Here is a 19,927-nt window from a genome sequence, read left to right as displayed (position 1 = left end):
AGGATGATTAGCTGGCCAGCCTCCCCACCCCTATTTCCACTCACTGATAGACAGGGATGTATGGAGAGCAAGAGCTGCATTACAGAGGTAGCGATGTGAAGAAATGAAGGAAGCCTTGCTTTTGGGAATTAGAAGGGCATAGGTGATAGTGAAAAATGCAATTTCAAAAGAATTATGGGTCCGTCTAAGATTATAGGAATTTGAGGATATAATGACAGGATAACCTCATTAAAGTCCCATTTTTAAAAAATTTAAGCTGTTTTTCAGAGTAGCGACTTTCCAAGGGTTTGGGAAACATGACTATTATATGTAGGATTGTTATTCTGCTGGAATAAGGTAAATTTATTTTTAATAGACTAGAACCCTTATCCTACAATATTCTTGTGTTTGTATGAGTTAGCAGAGAATGAACTGTAGTGTTTATCAAACTGATTTGCCCTCTCAGCCCTTCTTTGTTGGAGCATTTTGCAAGATTTATGTTCTATAGAACATTGCTCTGGGGTTTAGCTAGCTTCCTGACTTCTTCCACCACTCATTCTAGAATGGAGAGCTTAAGAAGGATCTGTCCTGAGAAGGAAGCTCTCTCACTTGACTTGATTTCTTTTGTAGGAGATCAAAAAGATTATCTTGAGGAATTTAGACAGCTATGATATGGAGGGGAAGGGTGATCTGGTTGGTCCAGCGCAGTCAGCATTCAAGGCTGAGAGGCAGTTCATGCCTGTCCTCTTCTGGCTAAGAGCAAGATTTGGGCCCTAGGAGCTGGGGCCATGGTGTCACACACCTTCAATCCTAGCAACACAGGAGACTTAAACAGGAGGATCTCAAATTCAAGGCCAGCCTGTGAAACTTAGTAAAACCCTGTCTCAAAATTTAAGAAAAGGACTGGGGATGTAGCTTGTGGGTAGAATATTCAGGTTTCATCCCCAGTAATTTGTGCACGTGCACACACACGCATGCACACGCGATTTAGGCCCTAGGAAGACTGCCTTCTATGTTACTACTGAAGCAACAGCATTTGAGATATAGTGACATTTTTTCCTGTATCATTTTATTTCTTCTGTCTTATTTCTGTAAATGGAACTGCATATTTTTAAAGAGAAGACATTTCAACAAGGTGAATGTGGTTTTGAGAAGCATTGGAGAGTCTAATCATTATTGGTATCTTTTTCTGTTGAGAAAAACACATTATTTTTAGTTCACTCATTTGTAGGTTAGGGAATTCCCAGGTACAGGATACAGCAAATGATGACAGCTAATCCTGACTCATTGGCTTTATGAAAATGAAGGTGCATTTTCTGTCCCCCCTCCCCCAAAGATTTCAGGGTACACGCTTACAGTTCAAGCTTCCGATAATGGCAGTCCACCCAGAGTCAACACCACGACTGTGAACATTGATGTGTCTGATGTCAATGACAATGCTCCAGTCTTCTCCAAGGGGAACTACAGTGTGATCATCCAGGTAAGCTTGGATTGCCAAAGGATTCATGGAATCCTTTCAAAATGAGCTTTTTCATTGAATTCAGTTGCTTATTTGAAATATCTTTCTTTTCCAAAGTCTGTCTCCCCTCTTTTTATGCTTTGATGTTTAGGTATTCTCACTGTCCTAGGACTAAGAGCTTTGCTAGTCGTGTCTTCTTCTCTTGCTTTTCCTTGCTCCCTTCCTCCGCATCTTGGCCTGGCCTTCGTCTTCCCTCCCACCTCTCCATCCTCCAGTTTTTCCACTGCACCCTCCTCACCCCACCCCTCCTCCTTTACCTTCCGCCTGCTCTCCACACACCCTTTTTCTCACAGACGTTCCTCCCCCTTCCAGCCCTCTCTCCCCACCTCCACCCCCACTGCAATCCTCTCCACCTCACTTCTGTTTTCCCTCTTTCTTTTGGTAGATCATCAATAATATTATATATATTTTATATAAAAAACCCTCAAGTATCCCTTATCTAATAGATTCGGTGATGCTGAAGTGTTTTTGTTCTGCGTTGTTCTGTTTTTAATTTGGTGCAGGAAAATAAGCCAGTGGGTTTCAGTGTCCTCCAGCTAGTAGTGACAGACAAGGATTCCTCTCACAATGGTCCGCCCTTCTACTTTACTATTGTGAGTGGAAATGAAGACAAAGCATTTGAAGTGAACCAGCAAGGAATCCTCCTGACTGCAACTGCCATAAAGAGGAAAGTGAGGGACCATTACTTCCTGCATGTGAAGGTATTGAAGTCTTTCTGGTTTAATGGGGGAACCTTAGCGAAGAACTGCTTGGCAGTTACCTTCCTACATTAAATAGCTTACATTTCATGAGAAAACAAAAATTTCTATGATTGTGGGTTTTTTTTTTTTTTTTTTTCTCAACACCTTCATTTTTGTCTCACTGCACTTTGAGGGGACTCCCTTATTCACCTGGTAACTTGATCATCTACAATGATGGAACTGAGTTTCAATCTGAATTAGTGAAAGGCCATTTGTCCTTTTCCTCAACAGGCTTCTTTCTCATACAGAGGAATAGGTATAAAACAGTTGGTGATTTTTTAAAAATTTGAACAATGTAAATGTATTTTTATTAAGCAGTTATAAACAAAATAAAGACAGTGATTTATTTATTTTTTTTCTTTCTTGTAGGTGGCAGATAATGGAAAACCTCAGTTGTCATCTTTGACATATATTGACATTAGGGTTATTGAGGAGAGCATCCATCCTCCTGCAATTCTGCCATTAGAGATTTTCATTACTGCATTTGGAGAAGAATACTCCGGTGGTGTCATTGGAAAAATCCATGCAACAGACCAAGATGTGTATGACACTTTAACCTATAGTCTTGACCCCCAAATGGACAACCTGTTCTCTGTTTCCAGCACAGGGGGTAAGCTGATCGCACACAAAAAGCTGGATATAGGGCAGTACCTTCTAAATGTCAGCGTAACTGATGGAAAATTTACCACGGTGGCTGACATCACAGTGTACATCAGACAAATAACACAAGACATGTTGAACCACACCATTGCTATTCGCTTTGCCAATCTCACTCCAGAAGAATTCGTTGGTGACTACTGGCGCAACTTCCAGCGAGCTTTACGAAACATCCTGGGTGTGAAGAGGAACGACATACAGATTGTTAGTTTGCAGCCCTCTGAACCTCATCCACATCTGGACGTCTTACTTTTTGTAGAGAAATCAGGTAGTGCCCAGCTTTCAACGAAACAACTTCTGCATAAGATTAATTCTTCTGTGACTGATATTGAGGAAATCATTGGTGTTAGGATATTGGATGTATTCCAGAAGCTCTGTGCAGGACTGGATTGCCCTTGGAAATTCTGTGATGAAAAGGTGTCCATGGATGAAAATGTTATGTCAACGCATAGCACGGCCAGACTGAGCTTTGTGACCCCTCGCCACCATAGAACAGCAGTGTGTCTCTGCCAAGGTAATGCACGTCAGTAAATGAGAACAGGTGTTTCATGTACAGCCTTTGATGACTACAGCATATAGATCGTCTTCCTGAAATTCCTCTTTTTTTTCTCTCTCTCTCTCCTCCCCTCTCTTTTATTTAAATAAAGAGGGAAAGTGCCCACCTATCCACCATGGGTGTGAAGACAACTCCTGCCCTGCAGGATCTGAATGTATTGCTGACCCAAGAGAGGAGAAGTACACCTGCGTCTGTCCTGGGGGCAGGTTTGGTCAGTGCCCAGGTGAGTTCAATGACTGAGGAAAGTTTTATTTAAAAAAATCAGTTCTAATATTTCTTAGAAATTTTTTCTTTATTGGAGAAAAATTGATGCAAAGCATGTTTATCACAAGTCAAATGTAGAAATGAATAAAGAAAAACGGTAATGACTTTTCCATTCTCTTTTATAACAACATGTTCTGGAATTCAGTTTGATCTTCCCCCTTCTGTATCATCAATGATTGTGTAAATTTTAGAGGATTATTTTTCCTTTTTCTCTCTCATCCTCTCTTTTTAAAAATAATAAAAAAAAAAAAAACTAAAGAAAATTATATCTTACACAGTTCTAACTTCTTGCCTTTTTTTCCTCTTAATGTATTATGGTCATGTTTCCAAGCCAGTACCTGTGAACCTAATTCTTTTTAATAGCTGTGAAATATTTTCTAGCATGACTTTTCTGTGTTTTAATCAACATTTTCCTTATGTAGAGAGATTCCAATTGATCTTTTTGTTTAAAAAAAATCTTTACATATGTATTCTTGTGCGTTATTATTTTCTTTTCTATTACAGTAGTTTCTAAAACCAGGAACTGCTGTGTCAAAGATTTAAGTACATTTAAAATTTTAAAGATACCATTATGTTAATTTCCCAAAAAGTTGAACCAATTCCTGTTGCTTCCTGTCATGTACAAATATGTCATTGCCCAACCTCTTATCATTATTGATGGTGTCCAGTTTAAAAAAACCTCCCCATCTAATGGACACAAAATGATATCTCGTGATTTTAATTTTCACTTCTCTGGCTGTTTGTATCTTTTCAGTAGTTACCTTTTCATTAGGTTACCTGTTTTTCATTACCTTACCTGTTTGATTGTCTGGGCTACTTGTTTATTACCAACATGTAGAACACTTTGTACATTATGAGTAGTGACATTCTCTGTGTTATAGTTTCCCCGAAGATTGGAGATTGTTTTCTGTTTTGCCAGAGAAGGTTTACCAAACTACCCTGAGGCTATGTAACCATTTTCTGAGATTGTCTTCTAATAATTTCCACTGAATATTGAATTTATTTCTCTGATACAGTGGTCTAATTTATTCTTTCAGATGGAGAGCCAACAATCCATGCTATGCTGTTAATTAAGCACCTAGATGTTTTGCCATGAAATTTAATTTTGTAATGTTATAACCTTAAATTTAAAAATCAGCATCTAGGAGGAGAACTCATACTTTAAAAAGTATACTTAAATTTGCTTCTTCTGTGATTCACAGGAAGTTCATCTATAACATTTACTGGAAACAGCTTTGTGAAATACCGTCTAATGGAAAATGAAAACAAATTAGAGATGAAATTGACAATGAGGCTCAGGACCTACTCTACTCATGCAGTTGTAATGTATGCTCGAGGAACTGACTATAGTATCTTGGAGGTAGGTGATCATATAGTTTTAGTTTTACACCTTTAACCATGGCAGCCTTTAAAAAATATAAATTTATTTTATGTTCTGATTGTTCACTTTTAAAAAATTAAGCAAGATGTGTGAATTCCATATTTAATGACTTCATTGACATTTGTTCAAGTTTTATATTTTGTGGGATAAAAAGTTCTTTTTTACTTTGCAGTAATATGGAGATTTATTTCATGTTTACAAACACTTTTTAGGCATATGTGAGAGTTAATATTCAAACTCTGAATACTGTATATTATCAATTATATAGCCAGTTTGTAGAGAGGGCCTACATATGTTTGAAGTGATAATTTCCTTTTTTTTAATTTACTGGGTTTTGACATTTAATGCTATATGGTGCTTTGTTTGTGTACAGGTGTTATGTGTGGAGAGGGGGTAAAAATTGTTCACTTCCATAGTGTTTTTTGGGTATGTAGTTGGGGCTGGAACTTGATACCCCTAAAAGATCCCTTGGACAAATGAGTATGTGCTTTATAGTACTTAAATGCAAGGCCTTACTCATTCTACCTTCATTACCAAACATACCTCTCCTATAAATTTTTGGTCAGAGATTATAATTGAAAATTCTATGAAAGTAATATGGAAAGTAATTGTTTTATTGTAGATTCATAATGGAAGACTGCAATATAAATTTGACTGTGGAAGTGGCCCTGGAATTGTCTCTGTTCAAAGCATTCAAGTCAATGATGGACAGTGGCATGCAGTATCTCTTGAAGTAAATGGAAACTATGCTAGATTGGTTCTAGACCAAGTTCATACTGCATCGGGCACAGCCCCAGGAACTCTGAAAACTCTGAATCTAGATAACTATGTGTTTTTTGGTGGCCACATCCGGCAGCAAGGAACAAGGAATGGAAGAAGCCCCCAAGTTGGTAATGGTTTCAGGGGCTGTATGGACTCCATTTATTTGAATGGGCAGGAATTACCTTTAAATAGCAAACCAAGAAGCTATGCACACATCGAAGAGTCAGTGGACATATCTCCTGGGTGCTTATTAACAGCTACAGAAGACTGCTCAAGTAACCCTTGTCAGAATGGAGGCATTTGCAATCCATCACCTACTGGAGGTAGGCTTTGTTTATATTATTAAAATCCTTAAAATGTTGCATATGTGTACATTTAAGGGGCAGAACCCTAAATACTTTTGTTTTTCCTCCTTTCATTCAAATAAAATTGCGAAATACTGCAGAAGAAATGAGTAGTTTGCATTATATGAGGGCAGAGCAGGAGCCAGGCATGGTGGCACACATTTGTAATCCCTGTGGCTCAGGAGTCTGAGGCAGGGGGATCGTGAGTTCAAAGTCAGCTGTAGTGACTTATCGAGGCCCTAAGTAACTCAGTGAGACCTTGTCTCTAAATAAAACACAAAAAATGGCTGGGGTTGTGGCTCACTGGTTAAGCACCCTTGGGTTCAATCCCCAGTAGCCCCCCCCTTAGGCTGCCACCCCCACAAAAAAAAAAGAGAGAGCAGAGCAGGTCTTAAAATTCTTCCCAACAACTAGGCTGAAGAGATCTGTTTCTCTGGCTGCTGAAGTTCTACAGGCACGGATGAGGTATTTGAACGCATGTCTATACACGGTTCATCCTGCCCCAGTAACCACAGCCACCTCTGAACTCTTCTTCCAACTCCACCGACATTGACCGTGGAAAACTTAGAACTGGTATCAATTAGTTCTTTTTGGTTCTTTGAACCACCTTTTATCCAATGGCTCAACACAGAGGTCTCCTAGAGTCTTGCTATCTATTCGAGATGGGAGTGTGATTTTCCAGAAGGCCTCTAACCCTCCTGAAGAACTGCGTTATCTGTCTTGAAGCCTTGACTTAGTGGGGACTCTGGAGCTTCCGTTCTCAGAGTTTCTGTTGGGCCACTTATAATAGAAAATAGTCAGGAAAAAATGACAGCCATCATGTTTTATATAAGTAGAGCTTTGTGTAACTGATAGAGCAAAAATTTTCAAAATTATACTGTAAGTGAGATTTCAAAGATATTTGATTGTCTGCCATTTTCTTTGGAGAGAGGGTGTGTGCAATAAAGCTAATAGAGTAGACCAGCTTATCCTCCCAGTAGCACTCTGAAAATCCCAGTTGTGTACACAATAAAAGTTTGTATTATGTTTATATAAATTACCTGTCTAAATCAGGGCAGCAAGGAGGCTGGCCTCACTATGTCACTTTCAGATGATACTGAAAATCTAAAATCTGAAATGCTTCAAAATCCCAAACTTTTTCAGTGCCAACATGATGTTCAAAAATTTCACATTTTGGAGCATTGTGGATTTTGCATTTCCAGGTTAGGGATGTTCAACTAGTATTAATGTAGATTTTCTAAAATTAAAATGCTCCAAAATCTGAAATACTTTGGATCCCAGCATTTTGGATACTTATCCTATACCAGCAGTGGAAGGCTGTCCATAAGGCTTCCACCCAGAAGGCATGGGAATTTTACCAACTTTTATGGATCTTGGAGGATTAAATCTTCACTTAGATATAAAGGTAAAAACCAGTACAGCAAGAATTATTTTTGAATCACGGAATGATAGGACTGTCTTGTTCCTTTTTTACAAATACAGGTTATTACTGCAAATGCAGTGCCTTATACATAGGAACTTACTGTGAGGTGAGCGTCAACCCATGTTCCTCCAACCCCTGCCTCTACGGTGGTACTTGCATCGTAGACAATGGAGACTTCGTTTGCCAGTGCAGAGGACTATACACTGGTCAGAGGTATGTGTATTTTTCTTAAATTTCAGAATGAATTATATTTTTAAATCTTTTGAAATATGTAATTCTGCATGTAAAATATCTCGGCATTCTTCATGTGTTAGTATTTTGTTTTGTTGTAGACTCATGTAGTTTATGCATATTTTTCCTTTATTCTTCAGATGCCAGCTTAGTCCTTACTGCAAAGATGAACCCTGTAAAAATGGTGGGACATGTTTTGACAGTTTGGATGGTGCTGTTTGTCAGTGTGATTCAGGTTTTAAGGGAGAAAGGTAAATGGTTTCTTTCCAGATTTGTATTTCCACCTTTTAGTGGTATTATATTCAGTAGCAGACACAACCAGCCTTCATTAATTTAGACTTTTCTTTGCTTCAGAGATGGATAATCCTCATTGACAGTTTTATAATTTATCTTTTTACTCTTGAGATAAGAGAAAATACAAGCAGATTAATACATATTATGCTTGAAAAAACGTACCTCTGTACTTCAAAGGTTTTATTTATAAACAAAGAATGTATGTACTCTTGCAGGCAGCAAATGCTTGGAGTAAGTTTATCGTTTTCTATAGCAGATGCCTCTGAAGCCGAACTGTCCATCTTTGAGAGCAGTGATAATGACGTTTTATCATCATATATTATAACTAACATTTATAGAGACTTAGAAACTTTTTTCAACTCTCATTTTATAATCCTTACCCTAATTCTAAGAGGTGATTACTATTTCCTAAGTGATACAAATGAGGCATGTTATACACCCCTTAAAAAGAGTGGATGAGAGATTTTAGTTCAGAAGCCATTTTTTTTCAAGTTTTTAAAAATTATGTATCTATCTTAGTTGTCAGTGGACCTTTATTTTATTTTATTTATTAATTCATATGTGATCCTGAGAATCGAACCCAGTGCCTCACACATGCTAGGCAAGTGCTGTACCACTGAGCCACACACAACTCCAGCCCGAGATGCCATTTTATGTTAGACTTCTCAGTTAACAAAATTCCTCAGCACATGTTATCTATAAGTGCCTAGAGTAGCTTATTTATTTATTTGTTTGTTTAGGTACTGGGAATTGAACCCAGGGGCACTTGACCTCTTAGTCACATCCCAGCCCGTTTTTATGTTTTATTTAGAGACGAGATCTCATTGAGTTGCTTAGGGCCTTGAAATCCTGCTGCCTAAGCCTCCCAAGCTGCTGGGATTACAGGCATGCGCCACCATGCCCAACTCGCGTAGCATATTTAAATAAGCCTTTGCTATCGGTCTTATTAGGCTGTTGGTGGCCACACCTTGCAGGTGTTCCCATATAGTTTTGCTCTTGTAGTATGGTAATCCTGTGTTTTGCCTCTAGTCACATGGTCTTAACTCATAAAGTGACTTTCCTAATTCTAGTCAATGAATACTCTTAGCATATTTGAAAAAAATGTATCATTAATCAGAATTTTTATATCAGAGTATGAGGGATGATAAATAGATAGATTTCACAAATGAAAGGCAGATCTGCATAGGTATACAACATGGCCATGTTTGGAAAGGCAGGTGGGACTTGCTTGTGACTTATCCTGAGGGGTGAGGAGCCTAGGAAGGTTTTCAACAGGGATAACATTTTTAAATGGAAGCATAATGCTTTCTATGGTTTTACAATGTTTTATGGAACTCTCATATTCCCAAACACAAACATTTTCTTAGAAATTTAATCTAGTCTATTTTAAGAGTTTGCAACATACTGGGAATTTTTCAAAATGCACATTCTAAATTTCTGAATGATAGCTTGTCTGTGAGAACTAGACACAAACTGATGTTTGGCTTATGGGGTTGATTTAGTAATTTGTTGAATCCTTAAAAAAATAGTTAAATATTGACTTGATAAGTTCATCTCCCAAATACATATACATTCAAAACATAAAATCAAATGATTAAAGATCTATGGTTGTTGTTATTGTTGATATTTGTTTTCTGGTTGTTCCATACTTGATTTTATTCTGGCATGTCTTATTAAGGAAGGATTTTAGCATTAGTCTCTGAAGGGTTATAGGTCTGACATATCACAAACATCTCTTCACTTTCTTGGCAGGTGTCAGAGTGACATTGATGAATGTGCTGGAAACCCCTGTCGTAATGGGGCCCTCTGTGAGAACACACACGGCTCCTATCACTGCAACTGCAGCCAGGAATACAGAGGAAAACACTGTGAGGATGCTGCTCCCAATCAATACGTGTCCACTCCATGGAACATCGGATTGGCCGAAGGCATAGGAATTGTGGTTTTCTTAGCAGGGACATTTTTACTTGTGGTGGTGTTTGTCCTCTGCCGAAAAATGATTAGTCGAAAGAAGAAACACCAGGCTGAACCAGAAGACAAACACCTGGGACCAACCACAGCTTTCTTGCAAAGACCATATTTTGATTCAAAGCTAAATAAGAACATTTACTCAGACATACCACCCCAGGTGCCTGTCCGTCCTATCTCCTACACTCCGAGCATTCCAAGTGACTCTAGAAATAATCTTGACAGAAATTCTTTTGAAGGATCTGCTATACCAGAGCATCCCGAATTCAGTACTTTTAATCCTGAGTCTATGCACGGACACCGGAAAGCAGTGGCTGTCTGCAGCGTAGCACCAAACTTGCCTCCCCCACCTCCCTCAAACTCTCCTTCTGACAGTGACTCAATACAGAAGCCTAACTGGGACTTTGACTATGACGGTAAGAGAAACTGTTTTCATCTCACTAAGATGTTACTGAGATAAACAGTGAAATTAAAAGTTCTGCCACAGCCAACCACTGGTGATTCAAGTCAAAACGTGGAGACTTTGTTAGAAATATATATGCTTAAAATCTGAAAGCCTTATGATTTGAGAAACTTTTTTGGATTCTTGAATTCTAACTCAGCATTGTGGCTGTGGTGTTATTTTAATGAATGTTCCAATTATTATTCCAGTGTCATGTTCCAGTTAATGTTCCGAAAAAATCATTTCATTTTTGTAACTGATAAAAACTCTCAACTGGATCTTTGGATGCTTATTATAATAAAAAGTAATGGGAGGGGAGCATTTCCACATTAGAGTTATTTTTTAATATGACCAGAAGAAATAGCAGTATTTAATTGACCGGCTTAACATTTATTTTAATGCTTTTAAAAAAAGCTCTATGTGCTTTCTACCCCTCCTCCCCTCCTACTGGGGATGGAGGCCAGGGCACTCTACCATAGGGTTTTGCTAAAGTTGCCTTAGGCTGTCTTGAACTTGTGATCCTCCCAGCCTCCCAGATAGCTGGAATTACAGGCCCTCACTGCCACACCTAGCTTCTGTGTACCATTATAAAATAAAATTCAAATTTTGTTTTTTGCTTTCTAACAATACTTTCTAACAATATCCATAAGTCTATTTATGGAGAAATTCTGTTCTTTGAATATCACAGAATATTTACACACTTTTGGGGGGCGTTTGTTTCATTGTTTCTTTGTTTCTCTTTTTTTTATTTTAGTTGTTTGTTGATTTGAATAAATTTTAGGCAGTCACTTGGTAAAGCACAGCAAAGAACTGAAGATTCCTGGCCCACATAGAACTTATTGTCCGTCTCTCATCTCTTTTAGCTAAAGTGGTGGATCTCGATCCCTGTCTTTCCAAGAAGCCTCTAGAAGAAAAGCCTTCTCAGCCCTACAGTGCCCGGGAGAGCCTGTCTGAAGTGCAGTCTCTTAGCTCCTTCCAGTCTGAATCATGTGACGACAATGGTGAGTGTGGTCCCTGGCCTGTTGTGCACAGTGCTGCTCGAGCCGTGTCACATAACAGTGTGGATGCCCCAGGCCCCCAGTTAAGTCTTAAGTATTGCCATATTTCTCTTGGACCACCTTTAAGTAATACCTGTACACACTTGCATGAACGTCTGCTGGGGAAAATACTGAAGAGTTTCTAATGAATAGGTGTTTTGACTGTAGCAACATGTCAGCAGTAATAGGGAAGAAGATACAATTAACTGAAAGATCATTTCTGTCTTATTGACTAATCTTGTGTTCCTTTATTTTTTTTTTTTTTTTTTTTTGCATAACAATAAATGTTGTGGAAGTTTTATGGGTTTTGTAAAAAGTCCTTTAGGCTTTTTGACTACACAACATGCACCACATACACATGCATCCTTTAAAGAAGCGATGTGAAGTGTTCAATTTCAGTCTCACCTTTGGTATTACAAGGTTTTATTTGTCTCTTCCCCCAACTCCACTGCGGCCCCAGCTCCCATTTGGATCAGAGCGTACTGACTGAGAGCACAGTTTAAGAGATTGCTAGTAAGTTTGATTATATTTCTAACGGAGAAAATTTTTGACAGTGGGATCCGTGGCATCAGTTATACTTATCTGATTTCCCTAGGGTAAATTGTTTTGGTAACCAGCTTTGCCTTATTTACACATACCAGTAGAGAAATTGTCAATATTCAGTGACACAGTAAAATTAAGTTTTAGTGCAAATTTTTGAATCTCAAATTTGTGGGTTTAGCCATAATTTTTTTCTTGCATGAAAATCTAAAGTTTACATATTATAAATATTTTATTGGTGGAAAGAAGCAATAAAATAATTATCTGATCCTAAGTAATAAAGTCCATAATCTAGAGTAACATAGTTCATAATACATTGCATCTTTATAGTTCATAAATCCACATTGTCCGTAATACATTGCAGAACTCTTTTCCAAACTAAAGATGACCAGTCATTTCTGATTTTAAGCATGTTTTATGTGCTATCAGCGTGTACCTGTGTTGTGTGTAATGGAGTATATGGATATATCTTCACTTGTTAATCAATAAAAACAAGTCAGAACTATTTCTCCCATTAGTTTCAATTCTAAAAAGTTTATATTGCCAGTAATTCACATTTTGATCCTTAAATGTTCTTCATAAATACATTTCAGAATGTTGTCAATAGTTATCCTTCTTTTTCTAATTGTTTTTGTTGGAACCATATTCTTCTTACTAATACTTATAAATTCTTTGAACATATTATGACCAGATCAGTTACAAAAATTAATTATCAGTTAATACAGTATGAGGAAAAGACAGGAGTGGTTATATTTTAATAATCACCCTAATATAATCATTCTCAATCAGAAAGTTTAAGTCTCTGCTGAGTCTGTACTTACATTTTATTAATAGTTTTCCAAGCCTATTGAAACAGTTTACCACAAACCTAGTGGCTCAAAACCTCACAAATAATTATCCAATAGTTCTGTGGTTTAGAAATCCACTACGCATTGCCCTAGGCTCAAATCATGGTGTCAGTAGGGCTCCCGAATTCCTCTGAAAGCTCTAGGAGAAGAATCTGTGTGCTTCCTTTTCTAGCTTCTTGATGAGGCCCACATCTTTTGACTCTCACAGCTTCTTCATCTTTCAAAGGCAGAATGGCTTGTCACTGACCATTCATCTATAGTCATAGCTCCTTGCAGCCACAGCTGGGAAAGGTTCTTCCCTTTTCCTTGCAGACACCCTTATTAATTCATTCAGCTCACCCAGATAACTCAGGAGAGTCTCTCCATCCCTCCGTTAGGAGCTCCTTAACCATGTTGGTAAAGTTCCTTTTGCCATATATGTTAACATTTTCACAGGTTCCCAGTTTCACGATGTGAACATTTTGGGGGGCCATCCTTCTGCCCATCACGTGCATACTTATTTATCATGGCACAGATATTTTAAAACAATCTGTTACACAGATGAAAAGGGAATTTACCCAGGAAACAGCCAAATATTTTGTACTTCTCTGCTGGTATGTTTGCTCACCAGCTGTTAGTCCATCTGCAGTAAGATAAGAAATTATGGGGGTGTGGGGGGAGAACAGAGAAGCACAAAACCAATTTTGTATTTTTATTGCATATGTATTTTCTTAAATTTCTTTACTCTTTAATATGAAATCATTTATTTGTCCGAGATGTTAAAATAAGAATTTTCCCAACATGACCTGTAATTACAATCGTGAGTAATTTTATAGCTCAAAAGAATTTCCTAAATTTCACTAAAACAGTTGCTTTATTCCTTTCATTAACAATAACGAATATATATATCTTGATTAGAAAAGACTCTGAGACATAGCAAACAGCAAGAGTGCAGGGGTCATGCATAATTATATGGTTGTACTAGAGCTTTCTGTTTTCCACATTTTTAAATTAAAAGGCAGAATTTGCATAATATTAAGAAATTTTAGTTCGTACTCTGTTTTCTAATTAACTGAAGATTTTCCTAATTGACTCCTTTTGTACCTTTTCACAAGCTTCCATAGTGACCGTAATACACCTTGTCAATGCTGTAGTTGACACGGTGACTAAAGAAGGTATAGTCATAAATGCTTGTGCTTTGTGTTTCTGTTGTACACTGACTGTAAAAATGGAGGCTGTGCTTTGCCTGTTGTAATGTCTTTGAAAAACAGTTTGTGGTTTTGGGAGGTTCAGTTTTAGTATTTTTAATTTGCGAGGGTGTGTGTATTCACAGTACAGGGGTATTGCAGAAACATTTCATTGGGCATTACATCTTTTTGTTAGTTTTCATCATTCATAGTGATTCATCCTGACATCAGAAGTAACCCATGGGATTCTGAGAACTTATCTTTATGTGGTACAATGCCAAGAAATTGAGAAGTAATTTTATCTAAAAGTTTTAAGAGAAAAAGCTTCCTGTGAACAGGAATAGAACTAATTACCACAAGACTTTTCTGATTACCTAAAACTGACCCCTGACTTTTGGTTTTTCTCTGAGTGTGATCAAAGGAAATGGTGAAAAATAGTAGGAGGCATATTTTCATAACTGATTTAGTGAAAACCATTTAATTTGAAGCTTATATCTGTTTAGAATTATAAGAAAGGACATAGAACACACCTTGCAACTTATTGTAGTTTTTTTTTTTTTTTTTTTTTAGATTTCTTATTTATTTATATGTGGTGCTACTGCAAGTTAGAGTAACACTTGAAAGGCACAGACTAGTAGTTTTCAAACTGCAATGCAGATCACATCACCTGGAGGACTTGCTCTAAGCCTGATTGCTGGTTCCCAGCACCAGAGTTTCTGATCAAATAGGTCTGGGTTGGGCCTTGAGAATTTACATTTTTAACAAATTTCCATTTAACTCTATAAAGTCCCTGATTTAGGAATTATAGTCTAAGAGTTGACTTACATAGGCCATCGAGAGCATCCAGCCAGGCGGTATACACACCTGGAATCCTGGCTACTTAGGAGGCTGAGCCAGTAGGATGGCAAATTTGAGGCCAACCTTGGCAGTTTAGTGAAATCCTGTCTTAATATTAAAAGTTTTTTAAAGTGCTGGAAATGTAGGTCAGTGGTAAAGTGCTCCTGAGTTCAATTCCCTGCCCACCCCACCCCAAATATATGCAAACAATCATCACTAAAGTTCAAGGAATTCTTTTTGCTAGAAACGTATGCTGTCAAGATTTAGGATAAATTTTTTTTTGCCAGATTTGAGAGGAAGGGATAGGGTTGAGGTTTCAGTGTCATTGTTTGCTTTCCATAAAAAGTACCATGTTTTTATTTAGTGACTCAGAAGGCTATCTTTATTTTGTCTTAGGGAATTTTAGTTTTAACATAATGACATTCTAACATTTTAAACACTGATTTAAACAGTTCCTTCGCTGCAATCTCCTTCACTGAAAAATTTCTTAAGTATAAATTGAATTTAAAATTGAAAGCTAGCTTAAATTCTAAAGATTATTAAGCACTTATTTAGTTACAAAATTGCCAATCTTCATTTTTTAAAGGAATTGTTACATTTTTAATAACAAAATCATAGATATGTTTCATAAATACTGGTTTATTGGACTTTTAGAACCATCAGTCTTCATTTTTTTATTTGAATTCCTAGAAAAGAAGCATCAATAAAATATTGTTTGTTCCAAATTAGTTTATTATGTACATGGGTTTTCAAGTATTTCTTAGAGTGCATTGGAAGCATTGGTCTTACTTAGAAAAATCACGAAAGTGACCCTGTTTCTACCTTGATTACTTCTTTTACAGATATCAGTAGTACCTAACAGCATTTGACTACAGTTGTTTAATCTTCTTAACAACTAGGGAGTTTTTCAAGCCCTTTTTAAAGAGAGAACCCAAAGCTTAGCCATGTCCCATGACCCTGAGATTTACATCTATTTCCTTTGACCTAGCACTAGAGTCCTGTATATAAATGCCATCCCTGAAACAGCAGGTATAATTATACTTTTGGGGGGGGGAGGTTGAGGAATAAGTGTAGCTACTGATCTCCCTAGGGAAAGATTAACAGTGTAAATATAAAATCACATTGAATGTTGGATAAGCTTTGGAGAGATTTCAGCTTTTATTTACGTATAACTAAGTTCATGACTTTTATACATTTCAAGGTTATAGTGTGCTGTCAAGTTGCACATTATGTAGCGTTACATGTATTCAGATAATCACCTGAGTAACCTGATCAATTTGTGTTTTTTAGAACCTGTAGATTTTATTTATTCCTAAGAAAATTCTGTTTTCAGGTTTAGGTTGCCAGGAACAAGGAAAGTAAAGTCAAATGTGTTTGAGTTTCCTGGCAAAGCCTCTGGTTCATCATCATTCATCTTCTTCCGCTTCCATTTTATGTGTGCTACATTGATTTTTCAGCCATTTGGAATTTTTATAGATAATGGTGTAAAGACATAGCATATGGCTGACTGGGCCTTTACAGTTTACAGTGTACTGTGTACTTTATTGCCTTTTCAGCTATCTGTTTTAATTATCAATGTTTTCTTTTCTTTCTACTCTGCCACCAAAAGAATCTTTGGCTGCTCCTGACCTCAGCAAATCAAGAGGTGATTTATGCATGCCAGTTGTTCATTGATAATCACTAAAAGTAACTGGTAACGATTTGACCCCAGTGCTGACTTGCTTCACTTGGTTGCTCAGTGTTTGCAGCAGCAACCTAGTCCTGTGGTTGTTGTGCACTGCTTTCTAAGTATGCATTGCCTAACCTTTTCCTAGCTGTTAAAGGATTTTTAAAATCCTAAGAGTGGGGTGGGTAACCCAAAATGAGGAGGTGTTTCTTTAAAAAAAAAAAAAAAAAAAAGAAAAAAGATCCTTTTATATACTCAAACAATCCTCAGCCCTTTCAAAAATAGCAAAGATCGATTGTTGTAGTCTGTCAAAAACAGTTCTGTTTTTCAAGACTTGTTTGTATTTTTGCTTGATTTGGAAGCATGCTTTGAAACATACCTGTGCTACTATAATTCATTGTTTTCCTTAGGACTAATGAAAAATAGTACTGCTTTTAAATATTACATTTACTAAGTTATTGTAAAGGAAGCTTATTTTCTAAATTTAACACATTCAAGGGTACTTTTACTATTTTGACAAGTATTATTTTGACAAGTACTTTTATTATTTTAACTAGTATGTTTTAGTGACAAGTAGTTCAGATCAAGTGACATTTGATAGTTAATTGACTGGAGCTTCCTTGTTTCTGAAGGGAAAAACTTCTTAACTCATGTCCTAAGACAGAGCTGATATTTTGTTCATACAGAACAATGATTTCTAAATTACACAAAGTAGTTTGAAAGGGTAATGGAGTTGTTTGTAGAAAAGTGCATGTAATTTGGATGCTACATACTGCTTTTCTTAGAACTCTTTGTTTCTTTGAATGTTAGGTGTGTGTTAAAACTACTAGTTCATATTTTAGAAACAGAACCAGGTTCATAAAGATCTTCAGAACTGGGTCAGGGTGGGGCATTGTATTCAGGGCAAAGACAAGGGTTTCCAAAGTGATGTGCTTTGAATGAACGCATAAATTCTTTGCATCTCTGTGTCTTTGAAACATTGAGCTCTTTTTCCAAAGCACAAAATCTAGGAGAAAACACATTGAAATCTCTTGTTTTCTTTTCTACCAAGGGTACCACTGGGATACATCAGATTGGATGCCAAGTGTTCCTCTGCCAGATATTCAAGAGTTCCCCAATTACGAGGTTATTGATGAGCATACACCCCTGTACTCAGCAGATCCAAATGCCATCGATACAGACTATTATCCTGGAGGTTACGACATTGAAAGTGATTTTCCACCACCTCCGGAAGACTTCCCTGCACCTGATGAATTACCACCATTGCCTCCAGAATTCAGCGATCAGTTTGAATCTATACACCCACCTAGAGACATGCCTGCTGCAGGTAGCTTGGGGTCTTCGTCCAGAAATCGGCAGAGGTTCAACTTGAACCAGTACCTGCCCAATTTCTATCCTGTCGATATGTCTGAACCTCAAAACAAAGGCACTGGTGAGAATAGTACTTGTAGAGAACCCTATGCCCCTTACCCTCCAGGGTATCAAAGAAACTTTGACTCCTCCACTGTAGAAAACATGCCCATGTCTGTGTACACTTCCACAGCTTCCTGCTCCGATGTGTCGGCGTGCTGTGAAGTAGAGTCTGAGGTCATGATGAGTGACTATGAGAGTGGAGATGACGGCCACTTTGAAGAGGTGACAATTCCTCCACTGGATTCTCAACAACATACAGAAGTCTGACACTCAAACTCCCCCCTAAAGTGCCTGGACTTTATCGAACCTAGAGATTATATCAATAATCTGCATTGTTCTTTGCAGCAGTGCTTAAGCGCTTTTTTTCGGTGAGCTAAAATGGGCATGGCTGCACTGAATCATGCGCTTCTTGACGTTAGCCATTTCCAGTGTCCTAACCCACTGTAATTGGATGAGATTTCATTGGCTGTGCCATTTCTGAACATCTTTTTGTATTTACATTGTCTGTTAAAATAATGAAGCGAAAATAAGTCCTACCATCTTGTTAGCATGGTTCGTGTATTTATATAGATTTGATTATTTTAATTTTCCTTTCTCTTTTTTTGTAAATTTTATGTACAGATTTGATTTTTTCATAGTTTTAACTAGACTTTGGAGACACTTTGTGCATTTGTTTTCAGCTGAATTTTGGTGGTATTAAGTGTCATTACCTAGCACCCTGATTCTTTACTATAACCAGGGTTTCACTATATGTTCTTTTCCACTGAAGTATGACATTTCATTAACACATTTCAATATAGTCATTTATTTCTAGCTGTACATATAGGATGAGGGAAAATCTGATACATGGACATGTCTTAAATGGGTTGCTGTATTTTAGAATTATAAACATTTTTCATTATTGGAAAGTGTAATGGGGACCTTCTGCAGACCTGTTTAGGACCAAAACCACCATGACACAGTTTTTATAGTGTCTGTATATTTGTGATGCAATGGTCTTGTAAAGGTTTTTACTGAAAACTACCATTAGCCAGTCTTTCTTACTGACAATAAATTATTAATAAAATACTTTAGCTTTATTGAGTGTTTTTCCTCTGTACTTGTATTTCTGTTCAGGATTTAGTAGCTGTATTGAGGAAAGCATGGATATAGAGATATTCTCTTCTGTGGCTTAAATGGGAAAGACCTCTTTCCAGATGCCAGAAACCAGCAGTACTTACAGACGTAGCCACTAGGTGGCAGTATGTGGCTATTAAAGCATAACTTCTATAATGAATTATTTTCTTATTAAAACTTTAAAGAATATTTTCTTTTATTTGGTCTTCAATGTATTAATAATTATTCACAGTAATTTTAAAGCAACATTTTTAAATGATTTATAAAAAAAATTCTTTATATAAAGCATTTGATCTTTCTGTTGTCAGAAACTTATACTTAAGATTTCATGTAAAGCCAGGCACGTTGGTGCATGCCTGTAATCCCAGTGGCTCGGGAGGCTGAGGCAGGAGGATCTCGAGTTCAAAGCCAACCTCAGCAAAAAGGAAGGTACTAAACAACTCAGTGAGATCCTGTCTCTAAATAAAATACAGAATAGGGGTGGGGATGTGATTCAGTGGTTGAGTGCCCTGAGTTCAATACCCAGTACCCACCCCCCCAGGGGGAAAAAAAAAATTCATGTGAAATCCAGAAACTATAATCCACGTGGTTTTATGCAGTCAAAATTTATCCATCCATCCAACAAGTGTTTATGGACTACTATGTGCCAGTCACTGTGATATGAATAACAAAGAATCAGCCTTTCCTAAAACTTTGGAAAGCCATCATTTTTCCTTTAAATAGGCCTACTTCGTTTTTATCAAA

At 37.3% G+C, this 19,927-nt stretch overlaps 1 protein-coding gene across 9 annotated transcripts in view; it reads left to right on the top strand.

The window, feature by feature from the left end:
- The window catches only part of Fat1 (FAT atypical cadherin 1), a 123,303-nt gene extending 104,157 nt beyond the window's left edge, over window positions 1-19,146 (top strand). For 3 of the 9 annotated variants that reach the window (XM_047548023.1, XM_047548019.1, XM_047548020.1), the window contains 13 exons: window positions 1,316-1,459; window positions 2,002-2,199; window positions 2,608-3,409; window positions 3,543-3,674; window positions 4,918-5,075; window positions 5,719-6,181; window positions 7,685-7,838; window positions 7,997-8,107; window positions 9,903-10,534; window positions 11,424-11,561; window positions 14,080-14,139; window positions 16,598-16,633; window positions 17,706-19,146. In XM_047548023.1, coding sequence (XP_047403979.1) covers window positions 1,316-1,459; window positions 2,002-2,199; window positions 2,608-3,409; window positions 3,543-3,674; window positions 4,918-5,075; window positions 5,719-6,181; window positions 7,685-7,838; window positions 7,997-8,107; window positions 9,903-10,534; window positions 11,424-11,561; window positions 14,080-14,139; window positions 16,598-16,633; window positions 17,706-18,334 — 3,657 coding nt within the window. In that variant the 3' untranslated portion in view covers window positions 18,335-19,146. Of the gene's footprint in view, window positions 1-1,315; window positions 1,460-2,001; window positions 2,200-2,607; window positions 3,410-3,542; window positions 3,675-4,917; window positions 5,076-5,718; window positions 6,182-7,684; window positions 7,839-7,996; window positions 8,108-9,902; window positions 10,535-11,423; window positions 11,562-12,057; window positions 12,111-14,079; window positions 14,140-16,597; window positions 16,634-17,705 lie in introns of all 9 variants that reach the window. The other 6 variants (XM_047548025.1, XM_047548024.1, XR_007108138.1 and 3 more) reach the window with 5 other exon arrangements.
- The last annotated feature ends 781 nt before the right edge of the window (window positions 19,147-19,927 follow it).

Source organism: Sciurus carolinensis, chromosome 4 (genome assembly GCF_902686445.1).
Source record: "Sciurus carolinensis chromosome 4, mSciCar1.2, whole genome shotgun sequence".
NCBI lineage: Eukaryota > Metazoa > Chordata > Mammalia > Rodentia > Sciuridae > Sciurus > Sciurus carolinensis.
Note: the sequence above shows the minus strand (reverse complement) of the source record. Positions and strands in the feature narration are given on the sequence as shown.